Below are 23,520 nucleotides of genomic sequence, written 5' to 3'. Positions count from 1 at the left end.
TTTGATAACCCACCCCCCCCCCCCCCCCCCCCCTCTCCAATAAAATGCATGCAGTATCAATGATCAAACAGACTTTCCTGGTATCCATATCCTGTAGTTTCCTCTGAAAATCATCTTCAGGGCATATCACATGATGCCCATGTGCACCGGGACTAGAATAGAAGCTGGGGATGTCTTTGATTCTTGAACCGTAGAAGAAACTAAATCAAGATCAATTAAGGGTGATCTGAATCAACACTAAATAAAAGGGATTGTATGGCCAGTTAAATGTGAGAGGGAGAAACTGTGTCTGCAGTTCAGTGCTGTTTTGATCATCTGAACTTACTTGCCCTTGCCACTAAACACTGAAGTCCTGCTGGCAATAAGACGTCTATGTAAAATAGCAGGTGATTGTCTTTACCTTCATGTAATGATACATCAGGTCATGGCATCATTTAACAGCAGAGACATTTCAGTGATGTGCAAAGACACAGGATTATCATCTGTATCTAAGATCTACTTTAGGCTCTATCTTTACAATATTAAGTATCTTTATACAAAACCAGAAAAAGTGTGTAAGTGTTGTTGTAAGTAACCAAATGCCTGAGGCTTGACAAGTTGTTTTCTATATATATGTAATTATTACAAAATGACTATAAATAAGTTGATTTAAGGAGAGTTTGTTGTTACAAGAACATCTAATTTAGAAAATTAGACCTGTACATGTCATCTAAATATCCTGTTCCCTGGAGCTGCAGAATGAGGGGGGTCTTCACCAGAGGAGACTGGATCACCACTCTGGCTCTGAACTCCCTGTTCCCACTGCAACAGAGATAAAAGAGTAGAAGCATATTTTGGATATGATAGAAACAGTTTGATTTGTGTCATCCAATAGTTTTCTGTTACTTGTTACCTGGGAGTGAAGCTGATCTGTAGACACTGGCTGCAGCTGCTCACATGGAGCTCCTTGGACCTGAGAAGCCCCAAGTCTGGAGTCACTCTGAACACACGAGGTTCCCCTTCATCTGTCTCTGCACACAAACAAATAATATGATGTGAATTTTTGTTGTGACGTTAGAGACAAAATTTCCTTGGTAAAATAACTGTATAATACTGTATCAGACAGCAATTGTTACATTTTAAGCTCTCGCTCGATATTACGATTAGTTTGGACACCTCTCACCGCTATGAAAATGAGTGACATAAACCAAACAGTCTGTACAGATCTACACAAACCAGAGCCAAGTTAATCAAAATAAAGTCTTGAAAATGATACCAAGCTTTACCAATAATTGATCTCCAGTATGTGTGGGCTCCATGATTGTAGAGGTTAACTTCTATTGTTTCCACATCCCCCACATAGCAGTTCCCAAAGTTGATGCTGTGGGTGGACAGACGCAGAGTGGACAGATCCAGACGGGCACGGAGAGGCACCGTCTGATCGGAGCAGAGGAAATCAGTTTTTGAAGGTCAACTATTTTGCAATTATCTACTTAATAATTTTATTTTTTCTCACTTGTAGCCTAAACTAATTTCTGCGGTGGAAATTCAAATCAGTCTCTGACCTGCAGGCTGTTGTTGCTGTAGTGAATCAGAAGGTTTTGCTGGAACTTCAGCTTCCTCTGCCCGCTGGCGTCCCGGATCAGCGTCACACCAGGAGGGACTTTCTCGTCTGCCCGGTCCACGTGATCCAGAAGAGGCAGAGAGCAGTGGAACGCCACTTTCACCTGCCGTTCACAGACACGAGGGACGGTTAACACAACACCTCTAATGTAATTATACTTGGTTCAGGCCAGGGGACCCCTCTCCTCACCACACCTGCATGCTCTTCTGTGGTTGCAGCACCAGAGAGTGACCGTCGCCGGTGGACGGGTTGCTGGAGGGGCTGGTCCTGGCTGGAGGCTGCGGCTTGAGCACTGCAAACGGAGGCTCAGTTCCCAGCCTGAAGTGTAGAGGCATCTCCGAGGTGTTTTTCAGTTGAAGCGTCCGTGTGATGTCAAATTCCCGCACTCCCAGCTGTGGAGCAAATCAACCGCTAAGTATGACTGATCGGAAATACTGTACAGTGTACACCGTTGGGACTAATACCTCATGCATGCATGCATCCCGCATGCCAAAGCATTGTTTATTAGTGTTGTAGATTTCTCGGACCGACCTCTTTCTCCGATTCTGCCCTCAGTAAATCACCAGCCGAGGCTCGAAACTCCAGCACCCCGTCGTCCTCTTCCATCTGCACTAACAGCCTGCAGCGACGGGGAGCCAAGAGGAAGATATGCAACTTAATCAGACCACCTCTGAGCAGCTTTCGCCTAACCTCAGCTGATTTTTAATTTAGGAAGCATAAATGGAGTTGGATGCATCAGGGGTTTTGAGGACATAAATAGTATGATTGTAATTGCTTACACTGCAGGCTTAACGGCTGCTAGTAGATCCAACCTGACAGGCTCCAAATCCAAACCATGAGCTCGTCCAACTTTCCCCGGGACACAGGCGGCCATCTGTAAACACACACAACACAATGAGGGAGTACAATGTGCCACTGAGTGATATACCGTTCACCTTTTCCAAGCTTTAACATTGAAAGATACTATTTTATAAATTCAGCATGTTACCTTAGAGTCTAGACTCACGAAACCCAGAGCTAATCCCACACATCTGGACTCACAAGATGAATTGGAAAGAGTCAAAGGAGTGAAAGATACATGGATTGTGCCGCTGCTTTTTGCTGGAATCACCTTGAAATACACCCCAGAAAAGGAAATACATTACTGATAGACAGTTGTTTTAATGCAGTGTTTTAGTGGTAATGGAAACGTATGAAGCTGTAATCTTATAAACATACTATTTGCTGAGGCGTGATGCAGAAGGGGTAATCTGAAAGGTTGCCCACATGAGGTCGGATGTTGACAGAGAAGAGTTTCTTCTTTGCAGGAGAGGGATAAAGACAGGGCTCCTTTTCATCGCAGTCATCCGTGGGTATATATTCCTCCTCTTCCATCTCCTGAACTCAGTAGGAGAAAGACAATTTGAGCCAGTGAGAGAATAAAAAAACACACCATGTGGGTCCAGTTACTGGCATTGTAGCCATAAGAATTTCCCAGAGGCCACATCATAAAAATCATTAAAGTTTATGTTTGTGTGTCTCTGCTGTGGTGTTAAATGCACTTACATTCTTGCTTTGGCGGGAGGGGCTCATGGTGCTAGAGTCTGAGCTGTGAATTCTTTCCCAGGCTGGTTGAATGTCCCCACTGGGAAGCCTCGTTGCTCCACTCATCACCTCATTGCCATCAGCATCTTTGAGTGGGAAACCGCCTCCATATGCCACCACAAGGTCCACCAATTTATGGTCATTCAGATCTTTGTTAAATGTCTCCCAGTCCATGCGAAGATCTGGCAGCATAAAAAGATTTAGATTATATGACTTAATTAGCCAAGGTACAAAATCCTGATAGCAGACCACACATTCAACCAACAAACATAATAGTGGTTCCACTGAGTCTTTTTTTTTTTCCAACGCTGACTCTGTTTCTAAATACTGCTCCTATTCTTCCAGTTACTGTTGACCCAAAAGACAGGAAATATGCTGGTCCAACAATTTTTCCGCCTGGCCAGGATGTTTTAATGATTATACTTACCAATCATGGTGGGGTTGTTGATGCGAAGAGAACGAGACACTGTGTCACCTCCAGATAAATGAGTGCCAAATCTAATGAAGGAAAAAAAAAATCAAAAGACCTTTGATTCTGCTGAAATGATGTCATGTCATTGTCAAATACACACAAGTAATGATGGATTTAGTAATTGGAGAAAGTGGCATCGGTACAGACTGTATGGTTGGGCCCAGGTTCTGGTCATTAAGTTGTGTGCCTGTCATCTGGAAGTAGAGTGGGCATCCTTTGACTGTCATTTGCATGGGAATAAGCCGGGGCTCGAGGTCCCCGACCTGCAGGCGGAAAATGCAATTTCATCATTATTCACCAGTCCACAACAAAATTAAAGGGATAGTTCAACATGTTGGCAAACTGGCCCATTGCCATAATCCCTATAGTTTTAGCAGTAGGTTTGTTACCTTTAATTGTCGGTGCAAGCTATTTTTAGAACGGCGGAGCAGAGCCGCAAGCTGCTCAGAGCTACGCTACGGAGGCTAATGGGATTTCTTGGTTTCCCTCAACAATCCAACAACTCCAAAACGCTCTCGTGGACAAGTTGTGACCTGCACATTCACCATGCTATGAGATAATAAGTGAAACGTTATGGCAAATGCAGAGACTGCTTGCTGAAAAACTGCGGTTTTGCACAAATTTACCTCTAAAACAACTCTGTCTCGTAACGTTCTGTTATTATCTCATAGCGTGGTGAATGTGCAGGTCACAACTTGTCCACGAGAGCTTTTTGGAGTTGTTGGATTGTGTATTTGATGAGTTTGATGAGGGAAACCAAGAAATCCCTCCGTAGCGTAGTTCTGAGCAGCTCGCGACTCTGCTTCGCCGTTCTAAAAATAGCTTGCACCGACAATTAAAGGTAATGAACCTACTGCTATGACTATAGGGATTATGGCAATGGGCTAATTTGCCAAAATGTTGAGCTATGTTAAGAGAATACAAACATATGCGGAAACTACTAAAATTACGTCATACTTTGCATATGAGATTATCTCTGTATTCCCCCCACATGCCAGTGTAGGCGGTCACATCCACAGTGAGGGTCTGAAATGGTGCCAGCGTCCCCGTGTTTGGCAGGACAAAGAAAGCTGCACCTTTTCCATGACCCAGCAGGCTGCTAACAAACTCTGACAAAGAATAGAGAAATAAAGAATCACTACTAGTAATGCTGGGGCCCAATAGTCTAAGACTCATATAAATTATAAATAAACAATAATAAACAATAAAAAGCAAAAGCATACCCTCATGTGTTTTCTCTTCTACCCTCTTAGCTTGGACAGAGTGAAGCCGCTTCCTAACATAAGCGGTGTGACACAATCTGCAATTATTAGAAGGTGCAGCATGTGTCATATGTACTGTAAGGTGCAGTTAAGTGACTTTGTTGTATATTTGTTGCATGTCAGTGAGATAACTGCTTTACCTTTTCTCTGAATGGTTGTTTGGCTTGGAGGCATGGCAGTTGAAATACTCTGCCTCTATAGTGAAAGAAGCAGGGATACCAGTTTGATTGGTCATAAGAAACTGCTTCGTTATGGCTCTCTTCAAAAAAACGTTGTCTCCAAAATCCAGCATGAGTGTTGAGGGTTTCTCGCCCTCTGTGGTAGAGCTAAAAGCAAAGGACAGTGGTAATATTTTGAGCAGTAAAGCATCAGTCTGTGCAACTGACTTCATAAACACTTTTGAAATAGAGTGATGTAGCTGTGGGGTGTGGAACTACTAAGTAAGTACCAGACATTTGGCAGCGAGTAAGACACAGTGAGTTTCTTGGTTTTGGAGGCCTGGATTCCAAGAACAAGAGGAGAGTTCATCTCCTGGACCTCACAGAGAGCAGCCACCTCCGTCAGCTCCAGCTGGACAGAAAAGACACACAAGAGAGTAAAACATCAAACTTCAGAAGACAGAATAAGCAGACCAGACACTGAACATGTGAATTTTGTCTCTGTGGTGTTATGTGTTGTATGTTTCGGATGTGTTAACAATCTACTTACATCTGTGTGAGAGGTAAAATTCACTGTGACCTCCGTGCTGGCATTTGGTCCCAGAGTACCAGAGGAGGGCTCAAAACTGGCTGTACACAGTGAGGCCTGTTTACCCTGCAGCTCAGCCTGGTGAAGAAAATATCCAAGAGTCATCACCACGGTATAATTGTGTGAAAAGACATCCCATTTGTCAATTTTGTCACTAACCTTTTACACTATACAGATTATAAACTGCTAACACACACACACAGATAAAGGCTTGTGGTGCAGTGGTGCAGCGTACCGTCCATCTGAAGTCTGCAGGCAGCAGAGTCTGGTTGAAAAGAGTGACAGTGGCCTTGGCAGGAACTCCAATGTAGAGTTCAGAGAGGATCAACTCACAGTTTAGCAGACACACCTGAGGCGACTGCACATCTGCTCTCACTGACAGGTGACTGCAAATTAACACACAGCTCTGTTGTCAAAGGCTGGTCCATCCACACTAATTATTACAACAGCCTTTAAGGTACATTGGTTATGTAAGGGAAAACATCTATATCCCTGCATGATCAATCTTCAGAAGAAGAGATGTAAAGTTTTATGTAACTGTGCATCCTTACCAACCAGTTCCATTCTCCACCATCAGCTCCAACTCTGTTTCAAGATGCTGACAGAAACGTGGCCTGAAGAACACGTCTACACTACAAGAGGCCAGGGGGGGCAGCACACCACTGCAGGGCTCCACTAATATCTAAACACCAATACAGATCAGAGATTAGAGAATAAAGGAACAAATTATCAGACATTTTATCTTATTATGGGTGTGTGGTCATACAGTATTAGTCCACTATACCTGAAGGTCTTCGTGCTCTTGTTGACTGTCCTCAATTGTCCAAGAGGCCTCTAGGTGGGTGCTGTTAGTGAGGAGCAGGGTGGTCTGTGACTGCTCCCCAAACCTAATGAGCCCAAAGTCCACACTGGGCACATTGAAGGTGACTATGGGGCCCTATTGAAAATCAGATGAGGAGCATAAAGAGATCACAGCTCACTATGCTCAACTATATGTCTCAAAAAGAAACTCTTATCGTGAAATTTCACAACTCTTATTGTACAATTTATATGATTGTAGTTATGACTTGAGTTGCTGGTTTTCTGACAGTAGTTATGTTTTTTTTTCTTGCCTTGAATGACACTTCCACAGCCAAGGTGACAGGCTCATGGCAGTGCTCCACGTGGCAGAGCAGACTGGTAACAACCTTCCCTGGTTTCACTCCAGTCACAGTCAGTTCAAAATCAAAGGCTTCGTTCTCCTCTGTGCACAAATACACACAACAATCAGTCAATAAAACATCAAATCAAACAACATGAAATGCTGCGCTGGGTCTAATGATGTATTGTGTGACACACCTATTCTGCCAGCAGAGGGCTCTACTTCTATTATGTGGCTGCAGTTGTTCATTCTCTCCCACTGAAAACAGATGAAGGTCTTGCTGTGGTTCCACATCTGATACACGACAAATAGAAAACACACATTTGTGTAACTGTAACGCTCACAGACAACGTTTTGATTTGATTTGAATCAAACATCTGACAGTGGCTTAAATCACCCTGAATTGCCTGTGGGCGGTTGTGCAAATATAAATCTCCCCAGGTATGACAACAGCGTACGGCTCCAGCAGGACCTGGTATGGCTCTGTTGACCCCTTGACCTCTATCTCCATGACGATGACATCGCTCACCTTGGAGCCGACACAGACAGGCTGAAGTGCTCTAGATTTTCCATACACACAGAGATGCAACACCTTGATGAATAAAAAGCATGCATAATTGTGTTGTTGTCTGTACATATTACTATTCAGAGTTTACAGGCCTTTAACACTGTATATAAAAATAATTTCACCTGTTTTCACTAGGCTCTGGTGGCAGCTGTGGGACATCCCTCAGTACTAGGTGACAGACACTGTGGTAATCCTTCAACTTCATAAAACACAAACATTATGAATAATTTAATAACATGGCTTTCAGACTGGAAACTTCACATATAACAAGTACAGCATTTTAGTAAGCGCCACTAGTGATGTAGTGACCCCTGATTCTTGTTTTCTGTCATGGTTCATATATCCTGTCTACCTCTTTAGGACAGAAGGTAAACAGGAACTCTTGGTCCTGGCATGGAGCCAGAAGGCCTGATGGGGGGCTGACATGGAAAGCGTCATCTGTGGCCAGGTGGGCCTGGATCTGGAACGGTACAGGGGTTTCTCCTGGAAGCAGAGGATGAAGGTTGGGCTTCAAAATCTGCCAGTGGAAAGGCAGCTCCAAGTGGCTTCATCCCCAGAGAGAGAGAGAGAGAGAGAGAGAGAGAGAGAGAGAATCAAATAATTGCAGTCACACACTTTGTATTGATTATATGTGTAGATGCAAAGCTTACACGTTGCTTCTAATAATGAGTCTTTTCTGTTGCACAGAGTGAGGGTTACATGGGCTGAAACGGACAAAGTGGTCTGCAGTGAGGTCATGCACTTCCCCGACCACAGGAGGCTCATTCTCCCCAGATATAGACACAAGCTCAAGAGCAATCAGCTGGCCCTCACCTGGAGAACACACATATATATCCAATAAGTAACCATATACTGTAGTAGAGAACTTTAAATCATCACTTATTTGGGAGAAACATCTCCCAGAAACTCCACCGATGACTGAAATGATTTACCTTCAACGGAAATGTCTTTCACCTGGCAGTTGTCACAGACAATAGTGAAAACCTGACAGCTTCTCTGTGCAGTGCTGGGAAAGAAAACCACCTGCAAATCCACACACACAAATAATACGACATGAATGCGAAACACATAGAGTTGCATTGAAATAACACTGGTGCCTCAAAACAAACTGGGACTGAGATAGCTTTCTGTCATTTTCAGTCAGTGCTAACAATAACTGCAGTTTAAATCCAGTTGTGCCTCTGGAAGTGTTGCAGCTACAGATCATAGCTCTGTCCTCCATCACTGACCCACCTCCACCACAGTGGCCTCTCCAGGCTGCAGGACAAAAAGAGACGGGCTGACTGCGAAAGGGGGCTGCTCGGAGAAGTATGTCCTGGCCACGGGCTGCATGAAGAAAAAACAAAAGCTGTCAAGCAGGAGAAGTGTTTTCACAATTAAGATTACTGACACAGATACCATGAGTTACCCTGAGGTTCGAGGCTGGCCACTGGTTCTTGGGGATTATGCAGAATGTCCCGGTGCTGAGACCAACGTTTTGGCACAGAAATTCAACAAACTTGACTCCTCCAATCAAACAGTAACCACAGTCCAGGACTTTAGGTACTGCACAGGAATGAGGGAGAAGCATATAAACGATGCATGACCCAGTAAAGCACACAACACGGTAACAACTGCAATGAGACTCACAGGTGAGTATTGGAGGGGGTCGTGCGGCTGCGATGGGCACAACGAGCAGATGCTCAGCCTGGGTTTCCACGATTATGAAGTCCTCATAGTCTGCTAGGGAGTCCGGAGCAAACCGCACCGTGTACTTGCAGCTCATCCCAGGGGCAACAACACCACCCTCACCGGGGAACCTCCCTGCCAAACATCAAACCTGATCATCAAACTTAGATATAAGTCTGCATTCACTTGTGTGCAAAACACAGTACGTTCAAATCATGCTGTTTGTTATAGTTGGGGTTGCTTGAATTCATATATAAAGGTTTGTGACTGTATTTGAGTCATTCCTTTTTGATACAGTCTTGACACGTTTTATATATTATATTTGGTATAAAGAGGCTGTGACTGTATAATTCAATCAGAACTGAAAGGAAGAGCTCACCCAGGCCGATGGAGAAGTAAGGAGTGGTGGGAGGGATGACTCGGACATGACGGCTTGAGGAAGTCAGGTTCTTCAGCTCCAGTGTTGTCTAAGACACGACAGGACATGTTATGATGCATCATCTCACGGGAGAAGGTGCCAAACTTTAGTCCTGCATGCTCTGAATTCTTGACACTGAGGTGTAAGTCACTGAAACATACCTCATAGACATGTCCCACATTGTAGTCAGTGAACACCACCACAGATGGTATCGCCAGGAAGACTGGGACAGGATTATCACTGGAGCTTTCAGACAGAAAGAGAACAAACAAAACAACACCTGAGTATTCTGTGTGTTCACAGTAGAAACGGTCTCACAGGAAGCGGTGAGCTAGGTGACAAGCTGACACCATAACATTTTTCAAAACCACAAAGCAAACATTTCTGTCTGACGCTCAGATCAAAAATGGGGCTGCACTAATATGACCGAATCAGTTCTTATTAAAGACTATTTTAAACCAGGCCTGAAAATAGTCATGTACATACGGACAGTACATATATGAACCTAATATTTGTGCAGTCTTGAAGAATAGCGTTTTCATCTGCAAGCAAAAAAGGTGCACAGTTGTTTGCATTAAGGAAAAAGGCTTTTGTGTTTGCAGTTACTATTGAAGAGGGATTGTCTGAACTAACTTGTATTTTGTCAACTGTAACATGTACATGATTCTCATGTGATCCACTGTGTCAGTACTCTGCCTGTTTATAGTTGTTGCCCTGCGACAAAATGATAAGTCAGCACATTCCGGGTACCTTTGCTCCTCCACCCCTTTCCTCTTATGTTCTGCCTTCACTGCTCTGGTCCGGGGTTGGATGAGGGACATGCCGCCATGCTGTGCATTTGGAGGGAGGAAGTGAGGATTGCACAGGAAACGTTGTCGATCTTTCAGTTTCTGAAGTTTCTGCCATGCCTCTTCCTTGTCCTTAGCACTTGGCTGCCCCCTCCACTTTGGTTTGGTTTGATTTAGTTTCTGAAACACATGGAGTGTTGTGGACAGAATTCAATCATGTTTTCTATTCTGCATTTATAGTGCATTGATGTAATTACAACTCACTCCATCCATCTCAGAGGAACTCAGAGGCTTGCCAAATCAGAATTATCTTTAATGTCAGTTCTCAAAACTCACAGGAACGCCTGTTAACTTAATTTTCATTTAATCATTTTATGTCCCTGTTGTCTCCATTGTTGTTGTCTTTTGTTTCTGTGATTCATCTACTCTTTTTACTGTCTTAATTAGGATTTTGTAATTGTATTTAGAATAAGTAAATATATAGCATAAACTGGTACAGTAAATTATTCATGGCTTAAGTATTAATCTTGTTGCTTCTTATTCCTCACCTCTCTGGGGGTCTTCTTCCTCTTTGGGGTATCTGAGCTGGACTCAAAAGTCAGGCTGAGATCTGACTCATTCATTTCAGCCTTTTCTGAACGGGGCATCAGTGTATAACCATCATCCTGGGGCTCCTTGGTCGCATGCATGGTGTAGGCGATAGTAGCTTTGGTAGGATTTGGTTTTTCTGACAAGAAAAGGGTAAACACTGAGTCAGAACATGCTCGTTAAAGATTGATGGTCCGTACCTCAACGGTTAAGTTACCTGCTGCTGGTGCTGATGCTCGAACTTGTGGTTTTTGTACAGGTAGATAGTCCTGGGGTGAAATCAGGTTGTTCATTTCGAGAAGGTCTTTGTCTTCATACCAGGAAAAGGCTGAGCTGTCTGAGGCTGCAGCCTGAGCTTTGGCCTGGGTTATGTGGCTCTCAAGCATGTCTGCCTCTTGAATAAGACGGTTGTATTCAGAATAAGCCTGTGTTATGAATAATGAATGAAAAAAAAGAATCAGGTGACAATGATAACTTACTATTTATTTTCATAGTACTCCTGAATTGTGAAGTATACAATCCATTGTTAATGACAGTGTTAAGTTACCTCTTCAAGCTCTTCAACATATTTGTCATGGTAGCTGCTCTGTCCACTCTTGGTCTTGATGAAGGTGGACAAAGTGTCTTTCCCAATGACGTCTTTTGTGTAAATGTCTTTGAAAATGCTCGCGAATACGTGAGAAATGTCCTGAAATTAAATAACAATATTAAAAAAAACAAGACAGCTTCGATAAAATAGCGGTGATTTACACCTTGTTTAGTGAGAAGTTAAGAGTGAACAAGCTTTTGTGCATCCTACCTGTGATTTTTCTGAGGCAGATCTGTTTTCGCTGGCCTCTAGTTTCTGCAGCATCGTCGACATTGCAGCTAATGCTAAATGTTTAACTTGCCAAACAGCTCATTTAGCGTTAGCAGGGTAACTTTGAAATACTTTGGTTTATGACCACGTAAAGTCGACGTCAAAACCCAAACAAGTGGTGCGTTAGTAAAACGCTAAATATACACACACGGCTCAAGTTGTGACTACAACATAATGTAAACGAGCTACTTGTTGCTTGTTGTCAGCCATGTTTGTATAGATGTGGTTGCCATAGCGACAACCAAACCTCTCAGACAGACAGGGGTCCAAAGCAGGAATTTTTATTTTGTTCCCCCACAAACCAATCACTTTTCTTTATTTCTTTTTAGTGTACATTGTCTTTTTTTTCTCTTCAACATTGGTTAATTATAACACACAAATAAAATTCAAAGACAATTTTTAGTTATCATTTAGGCTAATACAATTTCTTTTAATTCATATTTTTATACATAGGGTGACATCAGGTAAATTGGGCCATCAGGTAAAATGAGCCAGTTAAGGTTTGAGCCTCCTAGCTTTTTAAGTTTTAACAGGCAATGGCTGTAAATGATTTCAAATTGTTGCTACAACTGTACTTGAAAAAAAAAACAATTGATTTGAGTGGTCTCTGGTTGCTGTTGTGGGTGGAACAATGCTTTATATCCAGCCTGCTGAGGAGAAGTGTGCGAAAAGTGGCCTGGCAAACAAATTTCACTTGAAACGGATAAGGTTGATAACTCCGTAAAAAAACAGATCTACAATAAAAAATGTGATTTATAATACACATTGTGATTCCCCCCATTGGATAGAATGCAAAATTCTTGCTAAGCTTACTTATTTTTTAATTTAAATGCATTTTTTGTGGGTGGCTCAATTTACCTTAATGCATCATGGTAAATTGAGCCATGCATTGCAGCTAAAATGGGCCACATACAAAACACAGTCTTACACTGAAGTTACACAGAAATTGAGGGTGCAAAACATGTTCAAAGTTAGATATATATCCAAGGTTGGTCAGTGCCACTCATGGTGCCATTAGCACTGTGGGGGAAAAAATGGCATCTATAATGCCACACACACACATACACACACAGTAAAAGAGCCTATAACAGTTAACAAAGAGCATATCAACAACATGATCATGTCATTTTAAAATGCATTTTAAGATTAAAAAATGTCTTCAACCTCTTATGTATTCACTGTTAATGTTAAGTTTAGTGTTGTAGTTTAGTAGTAGTGTCAATTAATTATTAAAATTTAAATGATTTCTGCTAAAATTACTGTGTTGTTCTCTCTTGGCCCAATTTAACTGAACGGCTGGCCCATTTTACCTGAACCTTCATCGTACCTCGAGAGGGAATATCCCGATACTTTAACTCTCATAATTCCAAAATAATTATACTTTTTAATTTTTTTTTCACACAGAAACATTTAAGAGACCTATGTTGATTTTTTAAAATATCAATGGATTTCATGCATAGCGTTTTTGATGGTCTTATTAATCGTTTACCAAAAAGTGGCCCATTTTACCTGACTTCACCCTAGGTAATAAAGTAAAGTATCAAATAATTATTCATATAATTTATTAGGTCAATCAGGGCTTAATTGGGTGTGAAATAAGCAGTAGCCTACATGAATTTCATTCTGTTACACTTTAATGACCACATAGTCATTAACAGGACAGGAATATACGTTTTCTTTTTTCTTTTTGTCTTTGTCATCAAATGACCAAAGTTATGAGCAAGAATATTGTCTGTGAGCCCTACACAGACATTTTGTCTTGATTTGATCGGTTAAATAAATGGCAATAGGTAGGCTATGTTCTTGAGCTTTAATTAGAACATGGAAATAAATAGTTAAAAACAGAAAAAGGAGTGCTTCTTTTAAGGGAAGAGTAAAAAACAAATCAAGGTGCTACAGGGGTGATGAATAGCAACAAAAAAAGGAAGATGGCCAAGGCACTCTTGAGGTCCAAAAGTTAAAAAGCCTTTAGGCCAGAGCGATAGATATAATCGCTCTGCTTTAGGCTATTGAAAGTGGCTACATAGTTTAAAAGTAGAAAAACTGCACCTACACGTTGCGGCACCTTTCAATAAAGGCTTTTTAACGTTTTGGATCTCAAGAGTGCCTTGGCAATCTTCCTTTTTTTAAAGGAAATAAATGGTATTGTTAATTAGCATGCATTCTGTTCTTTGTGGAGTAAGGTGTGGCTAAATACCTGTTACCCATGTGACTTGTGCATCAAACTTCATTCAAAGAGTTATGGGTGCTCCTGCACAATGCAGAAATACAAATAGTGACTGAAAAGCTTCATGTACGCACAGCTGGTATAACCTAATGGCGTCATGCGAAGTGTTTTCAAAGCTACACAGAGCTCAGGCAAAGCATTTGTTTGTACATAAAAGACCAGTGGCTGCAGGAAAGAAACAATGCTAATGAAATATAAAATTCACAAAAACAGTTTCAGAACTCAAGTTTGCAAATTCACCCAAAACAAACTCTTTGACTGTGCTGATCAGCTCATGCAGTGCTCAGATGGGGTTCTCAAAGAGGCGATTGTTGAGCTCACTTTGTAGCTCCTCGTGGTTCGACAGACAGAGCAGTATTTTTTTTTTTTTTTTCATGAGACTTGCCCCAGCACGAGAGTTCATAGGACAGAACAGGCTGGCAGACACTGATAATAGAGAGGCACAAAGAGGGATCTGTGTAAGCCCTCAGATATGACGTCCTAACAATGAACAGCAGCTTGTGGAGCAACGAACAAACACTATTCACCTCCTATTATTTCAAAGCAATCTGCCATGTCCGTGACACCAAAATAATTCACAGGGCAGGCTACAAAGTAAATATACGATGGGATAGCCTATACACATGCATGAAAACACATCAGACTGCCTGTTGTGATCCGCTTTCATTTGTTTTGTTTTTTTACACATATTTCTGTGCTTGAAACAATGAAATGTCTGCACATGGTTGATGCCTTTGCCTGATGTCAGTAAGCATCCATCCTATAAATAGCAATAATGACGACAAGAGGCATGGTGTGATTTGGAGTGATTATATTTAACATTAAGTGTGTGGTACAACAAGGTGGAGGGAAGACGCAAGAATGCAAACTGTGAATGGCAGGTTTATACCAGACTGGGACAACACCCTGAATAAACAAAATCACACTCCAGATGCCAGAATGCTATAGTACAGACAGCATCAGTGTTAACGCATCTATGGACACGGCTTATTACAACACAGTCTTATCAGGGTTTTAGTCTAAGCGAGAGAGAGAGAGTTTATTTTTGTATCTATGTTGGTGGAATTCCATCCAAAGGTGTAGTTTCCAATGGTTGAATGAAAGTCATGAGAGGAAACACAGTGGTGTACTTGTCAGACCGGTGTTGCAGTGGGTGTGGGCTCAGGGCGGGTATAAGAGGCTGATGGGCTGGCATTAACTGCACACTGTGTGAGTCGGCTCAGAGGGGGACACAGATTGGATTCTTCCCTGCATAGGAGACACAGACAAGCTTTATGGTGGTGATAATTCCTATCGTATAACTGAGAGTGTTCGGGACAAGACGAGGACTTTATCCCTGCTCATGGTGATTTTATTTTGATTGAAATCATAATGGAGGCAAATGGCACAGCTGGGAAAACTGGTGAGTGGTGACTTACACATTTACAGTGTAAATACTATTACTACGTCTGTCAAAGAGCTGTCATGTTTCTTTCTATGTCCTGACTGGAGTGAGAACTCAGTTTTATGACCGGACTAAGAGTTTGGACTGCTTTTATCTTCATGACACAATACATTCAGTTTATAGACTAAGAAATTCTTCTCATTTTTTAAGATCCTGCACCTCTCTTTGTTTGTTTTAACAGTGATTTTTTTTCCCTCTAAGTTAACGTGCAGGGTGGGGTAAATAGTTTTGTTTTCTGTTGCTTAAGGCAATATCACATTTCATACAGTAGGAGAATGAAGTATGTTGGTTTCACAATCCCATATAGCCAGCCTACTTCACTGCAATTGATAACCACAGCCAGTATAGGTCTGTGTTGTAAAATGTTATGATCATCAGTGAGTTATGCAGGTTCTTAAAGGGCAGGGTGGATCCGTTTTAACCTTTTTATGAGGACAGTGAATGATTGAATGTCCAATTACAGACAAGTTTCAAGGAGGAGACACTCTCATCACTGCTGAAGTTTAGTATATCCTATGTCTCATCAGAGGGTGGCGCTGTTTCGCAGCTCAGGAGCCCTGTGAGATCTCAACAGCATGTAGCTACCTAAAGTTTAATACTATTTAATTTTAATGAAGCGTGGTAACACAGAGTGGCAGATTGTAGAAAAGTTCAAAAGGACAAAGAAATGTCTGTCAACAGAAAGCGGTGCTGGTGTAGCCTATTGCAATACAATGCAACATGCACCCCATTTAAAGACACGATGTCGCTTATTATGTCATTTGATCTTCTGGAAAAACAACTTAAAAAATCATTCTGAGATTGAGACTCCTCCTATCTGCAAAAGGATCCACTATAGACAGTCTCCACCACAACACCTGAAGGCAGCACAGGAGCCAATCAGGGGTGTCCCAACCCAGCGGTATTAAAAACGTCTTGTCTTGTTATCACCAATAAGATTTAGAGGCTGAAGGTGGAACTGAAATCTCAAGAGACCTTTTCTTTCTCACGATGGTAAAAGTCCTCAGCAGTAGGCTAGGTGTGTGCACCACCGGACAGTGAACACCGCAGGGATCAGCGGCTCTAACAGAGCAACAGATGAGTTTAGACCCGCCCTGTGAGGAGAGAACTACGTGGTGCCTGGCTCTATACTCCACACCGAGCTCTGATTAAACACCGACTGGATATTTTAACCTATCAAAAATACACTAGAGGATAGTCTATAATGTCTTGTTTACAAAAACGTCCGAAGAGGACAAAATCCCAGGAGCTGGCTTACCAGGAGCAGGCGAAAAGAGTTGCACAGGAGAATGGAAAACTCCTAGGTGAGTACAGCCCCCCTCCCTCCACCTCCCATAGGTGCTTAGTGCGGTGTGGACTGGAGCAGAGTGGCGCGCGCTTTGATTGTTTTGTCCACATTATCCCGCACGCGCGCACACACACATAGCCTACACACCAGCGCGCACAGCTACTGGACAGTGGACACTTCATGTTTTGATAACCCCGGCTGTGGCTCGATCTTAATCTTAACACCACAAATCCGTGTTGCTGTTGATGTAACGTGTAACTCTGTGACCGTGAGCTGGAGAAGAAGGGATGAGGACTGTCTGTCCCCTCACTGCCTGGGGCGACTCACTCTCTTTTACTTTCTGCCATAATGATAACTCAGAAAAGTGGCTGAGGCTCATGGGACTTGAAAATGTCACGACATACCAGGAAGGAGATTAAACGCGAAGGGAAAGAAAGCTAAAACTCTGGTGGTTTGGTCTCATATATGACACACAATTTCCTGTCATCTTGAGTGCGGGGGACAACAGAAACTCATAATACACCGCAAATAAGAGTGTTGCTATGACAGTAGTAGAGCATGTGAGGGGAATTCAATCTTCCCTTTGTCATTTAATAAAATATAACCTGTTGCACCTCGTTTATCAGGGCTCCAGACTGCCCCTAAATTTGATAATATGCCTTTTTTTCCGCCCCAACACTGGTGAAACATGGAAGGGAGTCTACTCAAAGGATCTGGTATCTGTCATTACAGCTGTCAGTCAGGTCAATGTGTGTGAGGATCATGAATGAAAAGGAAATGTGAATATTGGCTACAGTGGACCCCTAAATTTGCTGCTTGCGCTCCTAAAATTTAAAGTTAGGGGCCACTACTCCTAGTAAAAAATGTCAGTCTGGAGCTCAACCTCCATATTTGTGGGACCTGAGAAGTTTCCTCAACTCTCATACCACACTTATGATCATGCTGTAGCATATCCCCCTCCTCTTCTTTGTGAACCCATATCATTAACTCACACCTGCAGGGCACCTTTCTCTGTAATTCTACCTCAACTCTTGATACCATCCTGCCCTAGCTTGCCTCACAGAAGGTTCAGCACAGCATAGGCCCATTATAGAGGGTATACACACTATAGGTCAAAGATAATTACAGTAGGTACATCACAGCTGCAAACCAGAAAATTCAAGAAAGGTCATCCAATCCACATCAGTCTCTTTCCAAACATACAAGTTGAGTCATGTTCATGATTTGGGAAGTGTTAAGAGTCATTAAATTACTATGAAAAGAGAACAGTGAGCCGCACACACAGTGAGCTACTACGTGAAAAAGGAGATGACATGTAAGCAGGAGCTGCCACTTCACGTAAAGGGAGTTGAGCTCCCAGCAGAAAGCCTGAGTGAGCAGAGCAGAGGCGGGGTTGGAGCTGGAGCTGCTCTGCTCGGCCCCTCCACCCTCCCTGCACAGAGGCCAGAGACTCATAAACAGCCTCTGTGAGTACGTGGTGCGATTTAGGGGGGGGAAAAAATGTCTGTAATGTTGTGGCTCTACCCACGACCCTGACACGGTCCCAAATGAGTGAACACAGCTATCCCCAGTTGCCCTTTTCATACCAAGAGGACATCAGTTGCTCTTTTTTTTGTCAGAGTGCTCTCTATCCCAGTTTAAAATTTTTGTGATCTCACAGAAATCTGTGTGCAACTGAGTCACACTCATGTAGACTGGCAAATACATGCGCATTACCCAACTTATCTACTGTAGAAATTGAACAAATAAACTAAACTGCACTGCCAACAACCTTTGAACTTATCAATGCAGAACAAGAATTATGAATCACGCTTTCCACTGATGTTACACACACACACACACACACACACACACACACACACACACACACACACACACACACACACACACACACACACACACACACACACACACACACACACACACACACACACACACACACACACACACACACACCCTTTTGCAAAAGAAGCATAAGCAGTAAGTTACTTCAGCTGAATGGTAAAACACTAACACTATGTGGACTGGTTTCTATTCTAACTGTGCCTTTATAACACAGATATTGTACATTTTCAGGGTTGGATTAAGGTTAAAGTTGTGTGTGTGTCCTAGAACAGTTTTAGTGAACAGTACACACTGTGGACTATTTTTTTTTCTTTTGTTGGACACTGTGTTGGTGACTAAGATTTCTCAACATGAACTAATGTGTCACAGTTTATTGAGAAGGAACACCCCAGTGGATGTAATGCAGCAACTCATTCAAATGTTTTCGACCGTTTGTCTTTGACTACACATTCAAATTGTTGCTTTTCTGCTCCTGCAGGGTTGGAGGGAGATCCGGATCTCCAGTTTCTGCTGATTGGTGGGGAGCTGATCAAGGTCCGCTCCAGCACCTGGAAGAAGAGCCGTATCTTCAAACTGCAAGAAGACTGCAAGACCCTGTGGCACGAGTCACAAAAAATGTTCAAGAAGAATCACACCTGTGAGTGTCGTCTCCGAGACTTCCTCCCTGTCAACTTTAAACTCTTCTTTCAGATCTTAGCAACAGCCTTTTGCCTCACAACACAACACACCCCTCAAAATCCCTCTAGTAGAGAATATATGAGAGGAAGTGGTGGAATGGAAACAACGCACAGAGATGATGTGCGAGGCCAAAGATGGTCCGGAAAATACTAGTTTGAATCCTGACTATTTTTTTCCAAGTATGTTGACAGAAAGATGTTTTTTTTTTCTGTGATTTCTGGTTAAGGGATCCTTTGTCAGGCTCTGTCAAGTCTCTGGTTGCACTGATTTCCCTCCCATCCCATCCAAGCGACATCTGCTGCTACCAGGCCTGATAACCTCTGCCCTATAACTCCAGCCTTGAACAAACACTGAAAGACAGAGCAGTGTGTCTTATAGTCCTCACACAGACACAACAGATAACATAGGAGTGTGATCAAGTAGTGAACAGCCATAATACCAAAAGCGGTTGTTGTTTTTTTCTCCACCATACAACGGGACCACATTTGCTTGGAGATCGGCCTTTTAGTTCACAGGCATTTCCTTGTTTACGGAAACAAGTTATGTGTTTTATTGCTTTCCTGTGGGCTTTAGCAGGCCGCAATTACCACTCAGCTTTAAAGTGATTTGACATAAGGTATGAGAATGTGGAAGAACACTGTGTATTGTTTTTAACCACTTTTTGTATGAGATTCATGTGCTGCACATTTTTACTGCATGGATTTTTTTTTTTTGGCGCGGGGGGTTGGGGTGCATCGGCTAAAGATATTGGTTGGGAGTTGAACCCAGTGTCTCTGGCATATTATGCCAACATTGACCACCGAGCACCACTTACTGAATAAAGTTTATAGTCAAAGTTCAACCTTTTATCAGTGAGCATTGATATGACATCCGTTTCCCCCATGTTATAAACATACAGTAGCAGGGCATCTATTGCATGTTTGCCTCTGTGCTGGAGGAGGGATCCCTTTCCTGTTTTTCACTTTTATTATCCACTTCAGGGATCTAAGAATAGACACTCTGTCCATTTGGCGCAGTCATACACCGGCTGTAATACAAGTGTTGGTGCTAATTTCTGATGAAAGCTGTTTTCATTTATTCCAAAATACTGTTGAAACAGCACATACACTCATCTATGCTCATGTGTGGGGGGGCATGAGAGTGTCGGTCTGAAAATGAGGTGAGGTCAGGCACAAGTGAATGACTAACAAAAACTTAGGGCTCCATGTTAATGATCTAAGTAAATGTTAAAAATATATTTACAAAGATGTTCAAAAGAAGTAAGTCAGTCAGCACAGTTTAGCAATTATTAAGTCAAGTCTAATTCTTGGCTACATAATTGGAGTAGACATGTCTTGACCTGACAAATGGAGTTTTCATATAGTGCTGAGTATCTGTAAAACCTTTTCTGTATTAGAGCGAATATAATAAACAACACTTTATTCAATACTTGAACTCATAAGTATCAATAATTATCAATACTACAGAGTGTTTCTGCTTGTGCAAATAATAATTTATTGTAACTTTAATTTTTAACTTTACACTTACAGTAATAATGACTCAGAATACTGTGCCTGAAATTAGAGCATCTGAAAAAGATAGACAAACAGCTGTTTGGCGTGTAAATCATCTGTACACTAACATTGTGTAAAGCTGTGTGTTTTTTCCCACACTCAGTGAAAGGCATTTGCAAACACACACACACACAGACATGTGTACACACGTCAAGGTCATATGAGGCAGATGTCAGCAGCGTCATTGCACTGTGAAGATGACAGATATGACTCGCCTCTCATTTCACAGCCGTTTGTCACAGAGCAAAAGGTGATAATTGCTAAAAATAAAAAAAAATAAAAAATCCAGTTTAACATTAAACAGCATTGATATTAGCAGGCATATCAGATCAGAATTTGACTAAAACAATACTCTCCGGCTCGTATTCAAACACATCTAACAGACAGGATAAGTAGGTGGTTATTGTTTTGCATGCTTTTCCTCAACATTTTCACTGTTTATTTTTACCACAAGCTGAATATTAACCTGAAGGTCAAGTTAGTGTACACACTCTTGCCCAGCAGACTAACACTGCCCAATATCGTCTCTTTCCCGTTGGTGAAAAGAATTTTAGAAACAGCAGCATGAACTTTTTTTTTTTTAGGATGGGACAATAATCTCTTTGTGTGAAATTTCATCTGGTATTCAAGCAATGCCTGCGTGACACGGTTGATATGTCTTGGACATTGTGGTCGGTCTCTCCAGATGGGATTCTTTGAAATCGGTCCAAATTCACAACCCTAAACTCCTCCACAGTGGTCTGTTGTTGCTGGGGATAACGTGCATGACTAGATTAAGCAAACACTCCCCTTCTGCCGAGTGCTTTCAAGGTATTTTGTTCATCTTGCAGTCAGCTGAGTGTACACCCTGCCTGCAGCCTTGGGTGTGTTTTACCAAACCAACCCCCCTCTCTCCTCCTGTGTGTTTCTCCTCAAGTAGTCTGACCTTTAGATCCATTCTGCCCCTAGATAGTCCTTGATTTTCACCAGAACAATGGCCGCTCTTCATTAGAGTCTCTAACCTTGGGACGTCCAGCGTAGAGCCACTGTGACTGCATACGGCCTCTTAGCTAAGCCTGTACTCTTTGGTGTTTTGTTAGAAGGGCAGTTGTTGCCATTTAGTGTGATTACATCATCCATGGTCATGCACACTCTTCCGTACATTAAGCTGCTCAACAATAGTGCTAGCCCCCGAGTGTATGGGGAAAAACAGGCTGTTTGTGCTGAGACTGTGAGTTTTTGTTGCTTCTGTGTGTGGGGTGTCTGATAAAACAAAATATTCTTAGCGTTAGAAATGTCGATCATAGTATTTTAAAGGCGTGTGTTTTGCCCGGGTGTACCAGTGTGTGAGGCGAGGGGATCAAAGGAGGTCAGATTGTATCAAACTGTTGGGAATGTGTTTGGGTTGCCAAAGAATCCAAGTGTTTAGCAGACAACAAGAAAATGTCGGAGAGACCGTCTCTACACAGTCTCAGAGGGATCGTAACCCTCTAAACTATTTAGGCCAAATTGCTGAGTTGTTTTTCATAAACAAGGCTTTGGATAAACCTTATGTAACATGTTTGGAAGCCGCGTGTTTGATATTCAGAGAGAAAGAAGCCTGTTGGAAAACACAGAAATGAGGGCCATTGCCAAACAGCTATACGTTTTTATCTGTTGTCGTCATGCTGTCTGTGAGTGAAGGCCACACAACCGAGCTGCCACACAGAAAAAAAGCCTCCTGCTGATAAGGATAGGAAAAAAAACATTTCTGGCTCCCAGTGCTGTTTTGGGCATCGCAACAAAAAGTCTGTTGACTTAAGATACAGTTTTGTCTTTGGGAAGACTGTTAATTGTTGTGTTTCCAGTTGCCAACTGTGACCGTCAGCCACTTCCTGGTTTTGGCACAATATCACTGTCAAAACTTCATGTAGCACCAATGAAGCTGATCAAAATAATTACCACAGATGGTGACAGAATAAACAAAACAAAAAGTAATGATGTAGACTTAAATGTGATTATTAAGGTAGAATTAAAGTAATAACTGTTGGATTGCATTAAGCTATAAATGTATTTCTCCTCTGATTAACGGCTTGAATAAATTAAGTTATAAGATGTTGTTTTTATACATTTTCAGACGACTTCAGAATAATGTTAAACAACATAATCCAATCCTCTGTCACATACAATCATGTTAATCATGCAATTATAATTCTATACTATTATAAATACAGCAAACTAAATTGTTTATAATTAGGATATTTATTCAGGTGTTAACACTTTTATAACCAATAGAATACAGTTTCCATGCATTGATGCAGGCTCATGATTTGGCAAGATTACTCTAGTTTACTACCATTTATAACTGGTTCAGGGAGCCATACTGTAAAGTGTTAGACCCATCATCATTTATTGATGAGTAGCTATAAGGCTTTAACAGTTATAAATACTAGTAACTCTTTAATAAATAATGATGGCTTTTACACTTTACAATAAGGCTTTTCTTTTGCAGCTGGCGATAGAGTGTCACGATAAACAAAAGAGTCTGCACTAGTGATAAAGCTTTCGTAAATCTTTTATAAGGCAGGCTTATTGTAAAGTGGCACCACTACTGTACTACATTCATAGACTGACAAGGAGACGTTGATTTGATTTTGTTTGCTAATTAGTTTATGAAAATTTAAGAGAGGATATATTTGCTTGTCAGACTTAATTTAATTAGAAATGTTAAGGTTTTGTATCCTGTCTTTGGCAACAGCAGGTTTAAGAGACATGTTGAGGCTCCTGCTGTGACCTTGAGGTCTCACACCTCCTAACTCAAGTTGTGAA

The 23,520-nt window shown here is 41.9% G+C and overlaps 2 protein-coding genes across 3 annotated transcripts in view; one reads left to right on the top strand and one right to left on the bottom strand.

The window, feature by feature from the left end:
* Positions 1–677: 677 nt before the first annotated feature.
* On the bottom strand, positions 678–11,701 carry dlec1 (DLEC1 cilia and flagella associated protein; the record flags this gene model as incomplete). The annotated part of the gene is made up of 37 exons (XM_083995277.1): positions 678–801; positions 893–1,010; positions 1,266–1,416; positions 1,545–1,706; positions 1,798–1,995; positions 2,135–2,222; positions 2,383–2,477; positions 2,592–2,714; positions 2,822–2,980; positions 3,149–3,369; positions 3,615–3,685; positions 3,807–3,922; positions 4,617–4,768; positions 4,883–4,959; positions 5,062–5,247; positions 5,370–5,491; positions 5,630–5,746; positions 5,904–6,054; positions 6,220–6,350; positions 6,453–6,605; positions 6,781–6,911; positions 7,007–7,103; positions 7,207–7,369; positions 7,500–7,576; positions 7,730–7,922; positions 8,028–8,190; positions 8,310–8,400; positions 8,611–8,703; positions 8,786–8,922; positions 9,007–9,180; positions 9,425–9,512; positions 9,625–9,709; positions 10,214–10,431; positions 10,800–10,978; positions 11,057–11,264; positions 11,387–11,527; positions 11,639–11,701. 37 exons carry the CDS (start codon positions 11,699–11,701, stop codon positions 678–680), a joined length of 5,016 nt encoding a protein of 1,671 aa, XP_083851403.1.
* Positions 11,702–15,138: 3,437 nt separating this feature from the next.
* The window catches only part of plcd1a (phospholipase C, delta 1a), a 16,225-nt gene continuing 7,843 nt past the window's right edge, over positions 15,139–23,520 (top strand). The window contains exons 1-2 of one of the 2 annotated variants that reach the window (XM_083995670.1): positions 15,139–15,327; positions 18,981–19,139. In XM_083995670.1, the coding sequence (XP_083851796.1) occupies positions 15,297–15,327; positions 18,981–19,139 (190 nt within the window). In that variant the 5' untranslated portion in view covers positions 15,139–15,296. Of the gene's footprint in view, positions 15,328–16,328; positions 16,674–18,980; positions 19,140–23,520 lie in introns of those variants that run through there. The other variant, XM_083995669.1, reaches the window with a different exon arrangement.

The sequence above is a fragment of the Trachurus trachurus genome, assembly GCF_905171665.1.
Source record: "Trachurus trachurus genome assembly, chromosome: 20".
Classification (NCBI taxonomy): Eukaryota; Metazoa; Chordata; class Actinopteri; order Carangiformes; family Carangidae; genus Trachurus; species Trachurus trachurus.
Note: the sequence above shows the minus strand (reverse complement) of the source record. Positions and strands in the feature narration are given on the sequence as shown.